Source organism: Oryzias latipes, chromosome 3, assembly GCF_053564925.1.
Source record: "Oryzias latipes strain Hd-rR chromosome 3, Olatipes_Hd-rR_3.1".
Taxonomy (NCBI): Eukaryota; Metazoa; Chordata; class Actinopteri; order Beloniformes; family Adrianichthyidae; genus Oryzias; species Oryzias latipes.
In genome coordinates this window covers 36,962,120-36,975,169 of record NC_136239.1, presented here as the reverse complement: position 1 = coordinate 36,975,169, position 13,050 = coordinate 36,962,120, and the positions used below count along the sequence as shown (strand labels likewise).

The window sequence follows — 13,050 nt, the reverse complement described above, 5'->3', positions numbered from 1 at the left end:
GAATATTGTTATTTTAGGACTTCAGTATAGAAAAATAATAAAATTGTGAAAAAATAAAAACTTTTCAAATACAATAGTGTAATTGGATCTTTGGTAAACGAGTCATTCCACAAAAATGTGACAATTTGTGTCCCTCTCTTACTTCAAGCTGTATTTAATATAATTGGTTATCGAGCTTTATATTCAAACAGCTGAATATGTACAATGAAATGCAAATTTTAATACTACTTTTAAAAAAATTATGATATTATGTGATTTAATTAGAAATAATATTTGTTTTTCCAACATACACCATCAATTATGTCATTATGTCATGGTCCTCATGACCTAAATGAAAGTTTACATTACAAATACCAACCAGTTTTATTATAAAAAGTCAACAATTTTTACATGAATCTAAAGTTTTTTGGTTACTCTTTTGATAGCGATGATTTTTTTGTTATAATATTAATATTACGTTGTTATTTAAAGTAGTTTTAGTTTTTTCCCTGAGTAATGCCTCAACCCCGTAACACATAACGATTCCACCCCTTATATAAAAAAGGATATGATTGCATATAAACCAGGAAGTGACAACAGTGGAGGAAGCAGAGAAGTTACAGCCCTTTTGGTATTTTTTGTCATTTGTTTGGTGAAGTTGATGTGGTCGAGCGCAGCCACTGAACCCCATTAAAAAATTACACAAAACTACTACTTGCTAATAAGGTTTTTTGTTATTTAAATAAACAATTTAATTCTGAACTTTATGGATGTTATGCGCCCTCTTCTTAGCGCTTAATATATGAAACAGTGGAGATTTTGCTCAAAACTCTCAAATGTTACAGGGTTGAGATTTTAATATTTGTGTTGTTATAAATATAATACAACACATAAACTCAAGAGGTAAATACAGTGCCGTGCCAAAGTATTTGACCCCCTTGAACTTTTCAACCTTTTGCACATTTCAGGCTGCAAACATAAAGATATAAAACTGTAAGTTTTCGTGAAGAATCAACAACAACTGGAACACAATCATGAAGTCGAGTGAAATTTATTAGGTATTTCAAACTGTTTGATCAAATAAAAAACTGAAATTGCTGAAATGTAGCTGAACTACAAGATAGACTTGAAAAAGAAGGAAAATCTAAAGAAAAATACAAAAAAAAGATGCCAATGTTTAACGTATTCTGATTCACCTCGTTCAAAAGTAAAAAGGCTAACTTGGCGTCATCAATCCCCAAACAAGAAAAAAACCTTACTTTTCCATGAGTTACTCATTCAAGATAATGGAAATAAATACAAAAAAGCTACCAAAGACAAAGAATAGCAGCTGATTGCCAAAGTCATAACAGGCAAAATAATTTAAAAAATACATGTTGCAAAAATTTAGAAGTGAATCACTTGGATTCTAAAACAATAGAATTAAAAATCCTGAGTCTTCTTTTAAAAGGAAGAGATCCAGCAGATTTTCTGAATCGGTAAAAGAAAAATCAAATCTATCTAAGAGATGCTGTGAGTAGAATGACCACAGGAACCAAACAAACACTGAGGAGGAACATTTAAAATGCAGAAATGGTACTTCCTCGAGGTCATTTGCTGTTGTGGTTGTTCTCGATTATTATATTTTATAAAACCCATTAAACTATAATTTACATCTAATGTTGGTGTGGTTATGAAGTGAAATCGTTACTAGAAACTCCTAGCATTGAATGTATGGAATTACAAGTAAATCTGTATTTGTCCCTCAAACCCCGTCACCATGTTTAACCCCGTTATGCCTGTTTCAACTCTGTAACACAACAATTGTCAGAGAATATTTATTAATAAAGATAATAATAATGCATAGTTTTTTGTTGACTTTTGTCTAAAATTATGGGAACTATCTTAAAGTCTGTATTTTGGATTGCAAATCTTCCAATAAATAGCTTATTTAATGAAAATGACCACCGTGAATTTCACCTGTTAGCTACATTTTAAGATTTTAGAGAAGAAACACCTTTATTTAAGAGAAATCTTCAGTCTTAAATGATTTAGTTAGAACAGGGGACACATGAATAAATAATTACATTTTAATAAACAATTTGTATTATAATATTCATGGAGATTCCATGGTGTATGTAACGGGATTGAAAATTGACTTCAACCACAACTAGACATAAGGAAAAATTGCTACAATCAAAGCAATGCCTGAGATGGGAAAATGTTATTTTGTGAAAGTTAGAGACATTCCCAATAACTTAGAATATGTTAAAAAAGAAAAAAAATGGGAAAAAAATGACAAATGTCTCATGTCCAAATGGGCACATTTTCTGTGAAAGGCATTCGTGTTGTCCATCCACTTTTGTTTTGAAAGAGCCGGGCGGAAGTCACGTGGGTTGTTGTTTCCAGCTTCACCTGCTCAGCCCGACTGGCCCTGCGAAGGACAATGCGCCTCAGATAGATGCCGGACCTCCCCCGGGTCACACGCATGTCCAGTGAAGCGGCTCCGAGATAAGAGCGGGGTCCGGCCCGAGCCATGGGGCCCACGGAGGTACCGGTTCGGCTGCTTGGAGCGCTCTGGTTCGGCTGCGCGCTGCTCTGCGCAGGTAAGCCTGCAGCCTGACTGAGGCACCTCTCTGTTTGGGTTCCCCAAGCCAGTCATGACTGATGCTCGCATGCGCTTTGCCGGTTGGAGGTGCTTTATTTTGAAATGTTGTGATGGTGTCACACCTGGATGTGTGTCCCCGTGAGGAGGAAGAGGAGGAGGGGGGCATCTTCCTCGTATCTGCGGAGACCTGCGGCTGCATTGATCTGTGGTGGGAAAGCGATCGGGGTTGGTGTGGAAACACGGATTCACAAACGTGATGCTGCTATCAGCATGACATCACTGCCTGTCTGCAAGCTGCCTCTCCTCCTCCTCCTCCTCCTCCTCCTCCTCACCTCCCTCTGTTGTCCCCCACTGCACATCATGGGCACGTGCACAAAGAGAAGGGCTGTGCAGGGGTATGTGATGTAAAGAGGAGGTACAGTCATGATTATGGAGAAGGATTTCTGAAGGGTGACCAGAGGTTCTGCAGGGTTTGTGTGGTTCTGCTGAGTCCAACAATGTTTTGGTTCTGGAAAACCTCCATCCGGCCATAACAGCTTAAAAAAAACAAAAATAAATCTGACTTCATCTTTTTGCTCCTTCTGAAAACACACAAGGAAAAAAACCATATAAAAAATACAATAATTATTGTATAATATTTAAATACAGGGTCAGGCTTCCAAAATGACATGGATTCTTGAGGATTATCTGTTATATTATTCTGGTAAAGGCAAAATATTATATATCATCAGTTTATAATGATATTCTCCTCCAAATGTCTGACTTTACAAACATTTCGAGATGAAAATAATCAATGAAAGACACTTAAATATTATGAAATATTGCTTTAGCCAAATCTTTTTGGGTCACATTTTAAACATTTTTATATGTTCTGTGGTGTAGATTTTAGTATTATTAATTATTTATAATGTGAAATTTATTTAGTTTTTAATTACTAAAAAAGACCCCCCCTTTTTTATTCTTTGTAATAGTTTCTTGCCCCGTTTATTTCTTTAAAGTAGTAATTCCTTTAAAGATTTCTACATTTCATTTTATTTTATTTCATCCTGGATTTTTCAAATGTTCCTGTCATTGCGGCTGATGCCTAAACTAGACATGACATTGAAAAAATGAGTGAAGTCTGTTGCGCACAAATAGTTTTTAATGTCACGTTCAGGGCTCTGTACTAAATACCAGAGTTTTTGGAATAATTAAAGTTCATACTAAGTTATCTTCTATTGCAAACAGCTTAAAAGTGAAACGATCTGAAACTGTTTGACCAGAAAAAAACGTGTTTTTGTGAAAAACATTTCTGATAAATAACTTCTTTTTGGGTTTGGGGGAAAATCGTTTATCACACTTTGCTGAACTGAATCGATAGATTTGACTTTTCTTCTGATGGTTTTCCACTAAAGAACATGTGCCAACATCTGGGGGGGTTTCTCTGTCACGTGTTTTTGTCTTTGTCCTGAAGACGGTGACGTCTTTGTGGACTCTCGGTTCCATGCATTCGCTGAATCCTCCATTATTAAACCTTTCCTCTTACTCAGTATCTCACCGTGTAGTTTTTGCTCACTCAGAAAATCAAGGTGACGACTCCTCCCTGAAGTAAAGATGTCTTCTTCTGAGATGAACTCAGCAGCAGCTCTGCTTTAGAAACACCATCATTTTTGCAAAGATGGACGTGTTTGTCGATATCCATCTCTGGGCTCTTAATGACCCCCCCCCTCCCCCCCAGCCCGGCTTCATCCTGCTGCTGACTTCACTGCTGCATCACCAAGGCCTCATACTCAGCAGTCTCCATGCTGTCAGGAGCTGCACTGAAGTGATCCTCCGTCCTGCTGCGGGACCAAACGGACAAACGTTTGGAACCAAAACGTTAGGAAAAAAACAAAACCTTTACTCTCAAAGTTTAGCCGAAAAGCTCGGCACAGACAACTGTATCTCTACACAGAGGTGGAAGGGTCATACTGTGGGCTTCGTCATCCAACACAAGAGCAAGTTCGTGTTCGGTCACTGAACTGATCGTGAACTTCTCTAAATGTCTGCAGACAAATGTAAAGATTTTTGACCAAAAATCAGGCTACTAGGAAAGGGAAAGCAGAACATCTGGATCAAAGGCTGAATTAATAAAGAGTTCGGTTAAAATCCAGTTAAAAACCTATTTAAATCCAGTTCAAATCCAGCTAAATCCATTAAAAATCCAAAGAAAATCCATTTAAAATCTAGTTAAAATCCTATTTAAATCCAGTAAAAATCCAGTTGAATCCAGTTCAAATCCAGTTAAATCCAGTTAAAATCCTATTTAAATCCAGTTCAAATCCAGTTAAATCCAGTAAATATCCAAAGAAAATCCAGTTAAAATCCTATTTAAATCCAGTTCAAATCCAGTTAAATCCAGTAAATATCCAAAGAAAATCCAGTTAAAATCCTATTTAAATCCAGTTCAAATCCAGTTAAATCCAGTAAATATCCAAAGAAAATCCATTTAAAATCCAGTTAAATCCAGTTAATAATAATATCAATAATAATAATTGTTATTTGTGACCTTTCAAGAGAATTTAAGGTCGCCCTAGAGCAGATGATACATAAAGATAAACATTATACAAATTATAGAAATAGTAAAAAAAAACAGTATAAAAATGCAAAAGCAATAGAAGTTAAGTTAAAGTTCAAATCCAGTTCATGTCCAGTTAAAGTTCAGACATTTTTGTAAGTAACAGACAAGAAAAATCCCTCGTGAAATTTTTGAAAATCTGAAAAAAAGAATCAACAAAGTAAAAGATTCTTTAAATCTGTTATAATACATCACATAATGTTCTGGTAAGAACCAGTCCATCACCATTAAAATGTATTTAAACTCTGCAATACCAAAAAAAAAAACAAGTGGAGAAAGCGTTTTCCGCATTTCCAACCCGGTTCAGGGATTCCCTGACTGAACGGTTGGATCTGTTTTGGCGGCTGCGCCGCCTTCTCCTCGTCCTCCTCCTCCTCACACACCTGCATCTGAACCGTGGGGCTTTCCTGGCTGCTGCTCCCTGAGGAGGTGGTGTCAGGTGGAGTCAGGGTTGCCCCTCTTCTCAGCTGTGATGCTCTGCTGTCTGCTGCAGGCTGCAGTGAGCAGGCGGAGGTGCATATGGAGCGCAGGGGGGTCATCTACAGCCCCTCCTGGCCTTTAAACTACGCCCCAGGGGTCAACTGTAGCTGGCGCATCCAGGGAAGTCAGGGGGAGGTCATCACCATCAGGTACCCTCAGTCCTTCTTGCGATTCGATGTGATGTTTTCACAGAAAAAAGCTCCTCAACAGGCTGAATGCGTTTCAGTTTTCGTAGCTTCGACCTGGCGGAATCGGGGAAATGTTCCGGAGACTGGCTGCTTCTGGCCCCGACCGGGACCGGAGAGACCAGGCTGTGTGGCTCGGTTCTGCCTCCTCCATTCATCTCCACCAGGGGGCGCTTTTGGCTCTTCTTCCACTCTCAGGCCAACAGCTCGGGGCAGGCCCAGGGCTTCCGCCTGTCCTACATCAGAGGTGAGGAGCAGGAGAGCATCTTCATCATCCTGCTTTTCAGGAAAAAAGATTTGTTTTGACCACCCCCCCACTGGCTGAGCGGCTGCTCCACGCCCCCCACTCTCTCCCTCTCCTTCCGCCACTCTGTTCATAGATGCATGTGACCAATTCATAATCCAAAAACATTGCCCATAAGTGTGAATGTGAGAGTGTGATTGTGGCTCTGCGACAGACTGGTGACCTGTCCAGGGTGTCCCCTGCCTTCGCCCGCATGTGGCTGGGATAGGCTCCAGCAGGTTCCAGTGGCACAAACAATACGTCCCACTGAGTGATGCTCAGTGCAGTGCAGTGCTTAAGTATGCTGTGGTTGATTGACTGAATGAGAGTCAGTTGTGCAGCATCCAGGAAGTGAGGTTAGAACTCTGGAGATGGTTCCTCGCTGGTGACAAAACGGGGAAACAGAGTTCTGACTTCTGACAGTTATAGTGTTACGTTGAACCAACAATTCATGTATTCAAATCTCACAAAATTACCTTAGAAATATGAGAGCCACGGGGAAACGCCACTTTTGCGAGCTCGCCACACTAACGCCACTAACGAAAAAAAGTCGCTTCCCGACGGATCATCTGTCAAATTGAATCTTCTGTCCGAATTCCCACCCTAACCGCTAACTACTAAAAAATTATATAGTGCCGTGAATTTGAGAAGCAATTCAGACGCCATGTTCACTACTTTTTTCTTTTTTTTAGCCGCGGAAATGACATCATCGATTTCACAAAGTAAAAAACGAATTAACATGAGTGTTTTGCGACGATTATTTATGAATCCACTGTCTGCTGAAGATAAAAACGTTGATGGTTTAATAAAAAAATTCATTTAAATACATTTTTTTGGTAAAACATGTTCCTGCGCAATGCATTGTGGTCTATATTTACCGATCTAGTGAGCATAGATGCACCCTGGTTTTTTCGCAGAGACCCCCAGGAAATTTCCAGGGCACTGGACTTTTAAATTGTAGATTCGGACAGCACTACAAAATGGCAAATGTGCTTTATAGTGAACTATATAGGGGTTAGGGCAGGAATTCGGACATTCTCTGAATCTCAAGCAGAAAAGATTTAGCCTTGAATCTAAATGCGTTTCGGTCCGCCAGAGGGTTTTTCTCCTGACAGGAAGCCGTCTCTGCTCTGTCTGCTGCAGGTCATCTGGGTCAGAGCAGCTGTCAGTCAGACGAGTTCCTGTGCGGGAACGGGAAGTGTCTTCCCCGCTCCTGGAAGTGCAACGGTCAGGATGAATGTGGAGATGCGTCAGACGAACGCAGCTGCTCCCCGCCTCCCACGCAGTTCCACGCCGGCGTCTGCCCCCGCGGCTCCCCGCCCTGCACGGAGGCCCAGACCACCCGCTGTCTGCCCGGCACCCTGCGCTGCAACGGCGTTCCAGACTGTCCCGACGGAACCGACGAGCTGGGCTGCCCCGACACGTCCTGCGGGAAACACCTGGGCAACTTCTACGGCTCTTTCGCCTCTCCTGATTTTTTCCGGGTGAACCGGAGCGCGGCGTCTGAGCTGAGGTGCTCGTGGCTGCTGGACACCCAGGACCCCAAACCCATCGTGCTGCAGCTGGACCTGCAGCTGGGGCCCAGAGACTCTCTGCACGTGTTCGACGGGCCGCTGCAGAGGGCGGAGCACCTCCTCCAGGTGCTGTCGCATCACAACAATAGGCGGCCGGCGATGCTGGAGTCCAGCGGCGGCCAGATGAGCGTCCTGTACATGGCGCAGCCTCACAGCCCGGGGCGGGGCTTCAACGCCACCTACCAGGTTGGGTGTGTCAGGTTTATTCTGGCAAAAAATTTTGGGTAATGTTGACCATCCTCCTTCCTCACAGGTCAAAGGTTACTGTTTTCCCGGAGAGCGGCCCTGCGGAAGCGATCAGGGCTGCTACTCTGAACACCAGCGATGCGATGGCTACTGGCACTGTCCCTCCGGCCGAGACGAGGAGGGGTGCTCCATGTGTCCCGACGGGGAGTTCCTGTGCGACGCCGGAGGCGGACTGTGCTACCCCGCGTGGGAGCGCTGCAACAATCAGAAGAGATGTCCGGACGGGTCTGACGAGAAGAACTGCTTCGATTGCCAACCGGGGAACTTCCACTGCGGGACCAACCTGTGCATCTTCGAGACGTGGAGGTGCGACGGCCAGGAGGACTGCTTGGACGGGAGCGACGAGAGGGACTGCCTGGCAGCCGTGCCCAGGAAAGTGATCACCGCCGCGCTGATCGGCAGCCTGGTCTGCAGCCTCCTGCTGGTCATTGCCCTCGGCTGCGCCCTCAAGCTGCACTCCATGCGCAGCCGAGAATACAGGTGAGGCTCCGGCTGCTGCATCTGCATTTTTTTACACAGGTGGTCCCAGCTCAAACATTTACCAATAGGCAAACTACCACAAAAGAGCATCACAAAACGGGCTTCCTCACTGAGCTTGCTCACTTAAATGCAGCTTTCTTTTATTTTGAAGTCGAAGGCTCTTCTTCTGTTTCCTCTCTGGATCTTTTCTGCCACAATAAACGTTCCAAACACGTCTGTGTTTTCTTAACTTTGCTAGCTTGGGGATTTCAATTTAGCGCTAGGTACAGCAGCTTTAAAAAAAAAATATTTTTGACACGTGACAGACTGACAAATGTGGTGGGGAGAATGCAGTGGTTTTTCAAAATAAAACATGGAAAATTGTAGGTCAGGGTTTTTTCTTTCTCTGCGGATCAGTAACAACTGTTACCACACTGCATCAATGCTGACTAAATTAGCAAATATAGACCACAATGCATTGCGTTTGAACAATTTGTGATAGGAAAAAATAAATTTTGATGTATTGTTTTTTTTAAATAAATCATCCTATTTTTCATCATCAGATTACAGTGGATTCATGAATCATCTTCGGAAAATGTTCACGATTGACTTTTAGTCCAGAAAATGGGTGACGATTTAAAATGACAAAGTAGTGACCATGTGTCAGAGTTGCATTAAAATCCAATATATTACATAATAAACCCTTTCAGTAAATTCTGACACTTCTCGCTAGTTGTAGCGGAGACTTCTGGGAAATTTAAAATGGTAGATTCAGACGCACTTGCGTCTTTTCGGAGGTTTTGCATCAGAATGAAGTCATAATGGACTGTTGTGATTCAAAGCAGGCGGTTAACGACGTCGGGAACGACGATCTCTCACAAATACAGCGCTGACATTCAGCTTCCCTCCTTTCACTTCTTTCTGCTTCTCCATCCGCAGAGCTTTTGAGACCCAGATGACTCACATGGAGGCGGAGTTTGTTCAGAGAGAGGCCCCGCCTTCTTACGGTCAGCTGATTGCCCAGGGTCTCATCCCTCCAGTGGAGGACTTCCCGGTCCAGAACCCCTCTCAGGTGACGTGCTTGTGCACAGTGATGTGTCCCACAGACAAACAGAGGTGGTACTGACCCCCCCCCCCCCCCCCCCCCCCCCCCTCCACAGGCCTCCGTACTGCAGAACCTGCGGCTGGCGATGCGCAGACAGATTAGACGCCACTCTTCCAGACGCTCCACTTTCTCTTCGTCTCGCCGCCGTCTCGGCCGCCTGTGGAGACGTCTGTGGAGCCGAGAGGGTCAGGCGAGAAGCAGCTCCCTGCTCCCGGACCCCCCGGGGTCAACACAGATCACACTTGGGCTCCACAGCTACAGAACAGTGGGAGGGGGCGGGTCCAGAGCCGGGTGCGAGGACGACGAAGGGGGTCCGCAGAGAATCTGCTGCTCCGCCCGGTCGAACCAGGAGCCCTCCTCCCCGGAGAGCCCCCCTTCGCCTCTGTCCTCTCGCTCAGTGGGCAGCCCTGAAGGGGGGGGGATCTCCCCTTATGAAGGCGAGGCTCCTCAGCCTCATCAGAGGAACTCTGCCCACATTTTCCCTCCCGCCCCCCAGTACGCCTCTGCACCTCCTTCCCAGCGCCGGCCCTCCAGGAAGTTAGTTCTGGAACTTGCAGTCAACCTAAAGGGGGTGTCATTGAGGCGTTCCCCCCCCTCTGGGTCCCCGTCCCCCCTCTCCCCTCATGCGTTTCCCAGCGGCTCTCAAACACCTCGTGGTCACGATGGCGGGACGTCCCCTTCTCTTTCCGTCAGGGCCGAGGACAGCAGGCGGGGGGGGGAGTCAGACTCAGTGAGGTCAAGGAAGGAGGGGCCACACACGGCCGCTGCCCCCATTAAGTGACCTTGAAGTCCACGCGCCGCAGAGCCCCCGTCTTCACTGCCCCCAGCGGGGTTCAGAGCAGTCCTAGGATGGGGTCTGTTACCTCCTGGTGGGGTAAATATCTCAGTTTTTGCCCCGCACTAGAACAAACATCCACAGCATTGCCTTCACAAACCGCAGCAAACTGTGAGCCGAAGAAGCCTTCAGAGTCTCTGCTGAGCAGCCAGTGCAGGTCCGGGTCTCAGAACCCAAACCGACCCGATTCTGATAAATCAGAACCACTTTCAGATCCAAAAACAAGAACGTGACCTTTGAGAAGAAGATGGGTTTGAGGATCAAAGGGTTTCTGCTCTTCAGGGCATCTGGACTCTTTAGTTCTTCACTTCAGTCCAGTTTCTCTGAAAAACAGAAGAACCCGACCTCAAAAATATATGTATATTTTTTGTAATATCTGGACTTTCTTTTCAGATCAAACACAGACAAAATTTCATTTAGATTGATTGTCTTTTGCATTCATGGTTATTTTTTTTTTTGTTCATGAAATTTCCACTCAGAAACACGGAGTGCGGTTCTGGTGGAGAACTGCAGGATTCTGAAACGTGGTTCTGTAATCTACATTACTGTGGAAGACAACATTTGCCTGCCGTTTCCTCTTTCTGGCCTTTTTCATCAAACAAGAGCTTGACTTAAAGATAACCAGAGTAAAAGAAAAGTCTGTTTTTTATCATATTATTTAATTTGTTGTGCTGATAATTCTATTTATCAAGGTAAAACACTGTTCAAACAAATGACTGTACATGAGAACTGGACTGAGTGACCCCTCTCCCTTTGGTAAACAGGAAGTACCTGATGGTTACAAGAATAAGCAGCTGTTCCTCTATTGGTCAGATTGGTCCATTCTTGATCAAATACCTTTTTTCGATCCCTGCTCCCTGATGTCGTCTGGCTCCAAGTTGACTCCATGAGGCTGGAGCTGCGGGGAACCGTTTTCCGTGGATGACGCCATTCTCACTCCGTCCTGTTCTCAGTTACAGTCACCCGCTGGGCCCCGTGTGAGAAAGTTATTGCCCCGCACCCCCAAACCTGATAGCTGTAAGTGTCTCTTCTCGCACCCATGTCTGTGGTTAATCCTCTGCTTGTGGTTTTTCCGTATGGAGGAATTAGTTTGAGACATTTTTCAGCATAAACTGGTTAAAGAGCTGCAGAACAATCAAAATCCAAGAAGAAATCGAAGAAGGAAAAGAAGCATCAAAGTCCGACTTATAAATGCAAATGAAGCTGAGAAGGAGCTCATTTCTCTGAATGCGTGACCTCAGAGCTGATCTGTGGCTTTGGACCAGCAGGCGCCGGCAGAGGGCGGTTCAGCCTTGCAGACCTGGATGAGGGTTTTCAGGTGCTGTTGAGGTGAGCAGGTGTCAAGGCTCTACTTTGATGACCTGAACGCCGCTGTCACACGGGTCCCCTATTGGCTGGTTCAAAATGACATGTTCTGCTTTTTTGATCACGAACCGTGACCCTAACTGAGTCGAGCACTTTTCTCCCTGTAGTTCTGCTGCTTTTTTAAATTCCTGGATGGCTTCTTGTTGAGTTCTTTGAGTCTTTTTGATTTGCTGAACTCTCCTCAGGTTCTCAGAGTTTTCTCCATGTTGACTGGCTGTGTTTTTCTGAAGTTCTGAAGCTACAGAAAGATCATCAAAGCCCTTCAGCCGGACACATGTCCCGATTGTTGATGGTGAGTTTCTTCATATATCTCAGCAGGAAGTGCCTCTATATCTTCTCTTTAGAACACACAGATACAGCGATTTCTTGGTGGAATTGGTTTGAGAGTTTTTGTTTTCCAAGAATCCTGAACAAACTCAATTATCTTTTTATTTCAATTATCTTTTTAAGGCTCGTTTGATGATCTGAATTTCAAATGATGGAATTTAGGGCTCCTTTGTTATCTTGAGGATAGGTCTTTTAAATTAGGTACATGTTCCCCTAAACTCTCAAAAAATAATTTAACTTCCACATGCAAAGATCAATTTAGTATTTCTTTTTTTCTGTTCTATAGAAATGATGCTGTTTCCATTTTTGTTCAGGCCAGCTGATCATTTCATTTCCTCAGACCTTCAGTTTTGAAGGATTCTGCCTGGACATTTGCTTCAGCTCAGATGGTTCAGAGATCCAGAAAAAATTCTGCTCCGTTTAATCAGTCATGCCAGAAAACACCTGAACTGTGGATTTCTAAGAACACTTATCTATTTTTCTGATGAGACAGCAGACTTTTTTTTTTGAGGAGCTCTAAAGCCTGATGTATGTAACTTTGAAACAATGTACAGTTTTTGGGGTGAACCTCTTGCAATGAATGTGGTTTAATTTGTGTGGGTGTGGAGGGTAACAGATATCATTTGTGCAGTACAAAATTGCCTTTTTGTGTCCCTTTTCATAAGAAATGTCAGAATTCTTTTACGGGTTTACTAGCAGACGCTTCTACATGATGAAATATTTGGGATGCACTTTTTGTTTGTTTCTTATTTTGGTGATCGTTTTTGCAGAAAAATGAACTGAAAAAATGTTTGAATAAGAAATCCATTACTAACCTCTGCACCTGCCTTCACTTTAAACCCCATCGGCTTCTTTTTGGATGAAAGTATTTTTCATTTATTACAAGATTAGTATATTTTCTGCAGAGAGAAATGCCATGAAATGCCCGTCCAGCTTTCTGCTTTAGGTTGTTTTTGCTTCACGGTGCCTGAATTGAATAAACCTAAAAAGTTCAGCTCGTTTCCTCTGATCCTTTTTTTTTAATTAGGT

General features: G+C 43.7%; 1 protein-coding gene across 1 annotated transcript; it reads left to right on the top strand.

Annotated features, from left to right (window-relative positions):
* The first annotated feature begins 2,346 nt into the window (after positions 1–2,346).
* Positions 2,347–13,015, top strand: lrp3 (low density lipoprotein receptor-related protein 3). The gene is made up of 7 exons (XM_023953694.2): positions 2,347–2,564; positions 5,656–5,791; positions 5,869–6,074; positions 7,254–7,870; positions 7,938–8,410; positions 9,329–9,461; positions 9,550–13,015. Exons 1-7 carry the CDS (start codon positions 2,495–2,497, stop codon positions 10,273–10,275), a joined length of 2,361 nt encoding a protein of 786 aa, XP_023809462.1. The 5' UTR covers positions 2,347–2,494; the 3' UTR covers positions 10,276–13,015.
* The last annotated feature ends 35 nt before the right edge of the window (positions 13,016–13,050 follow it).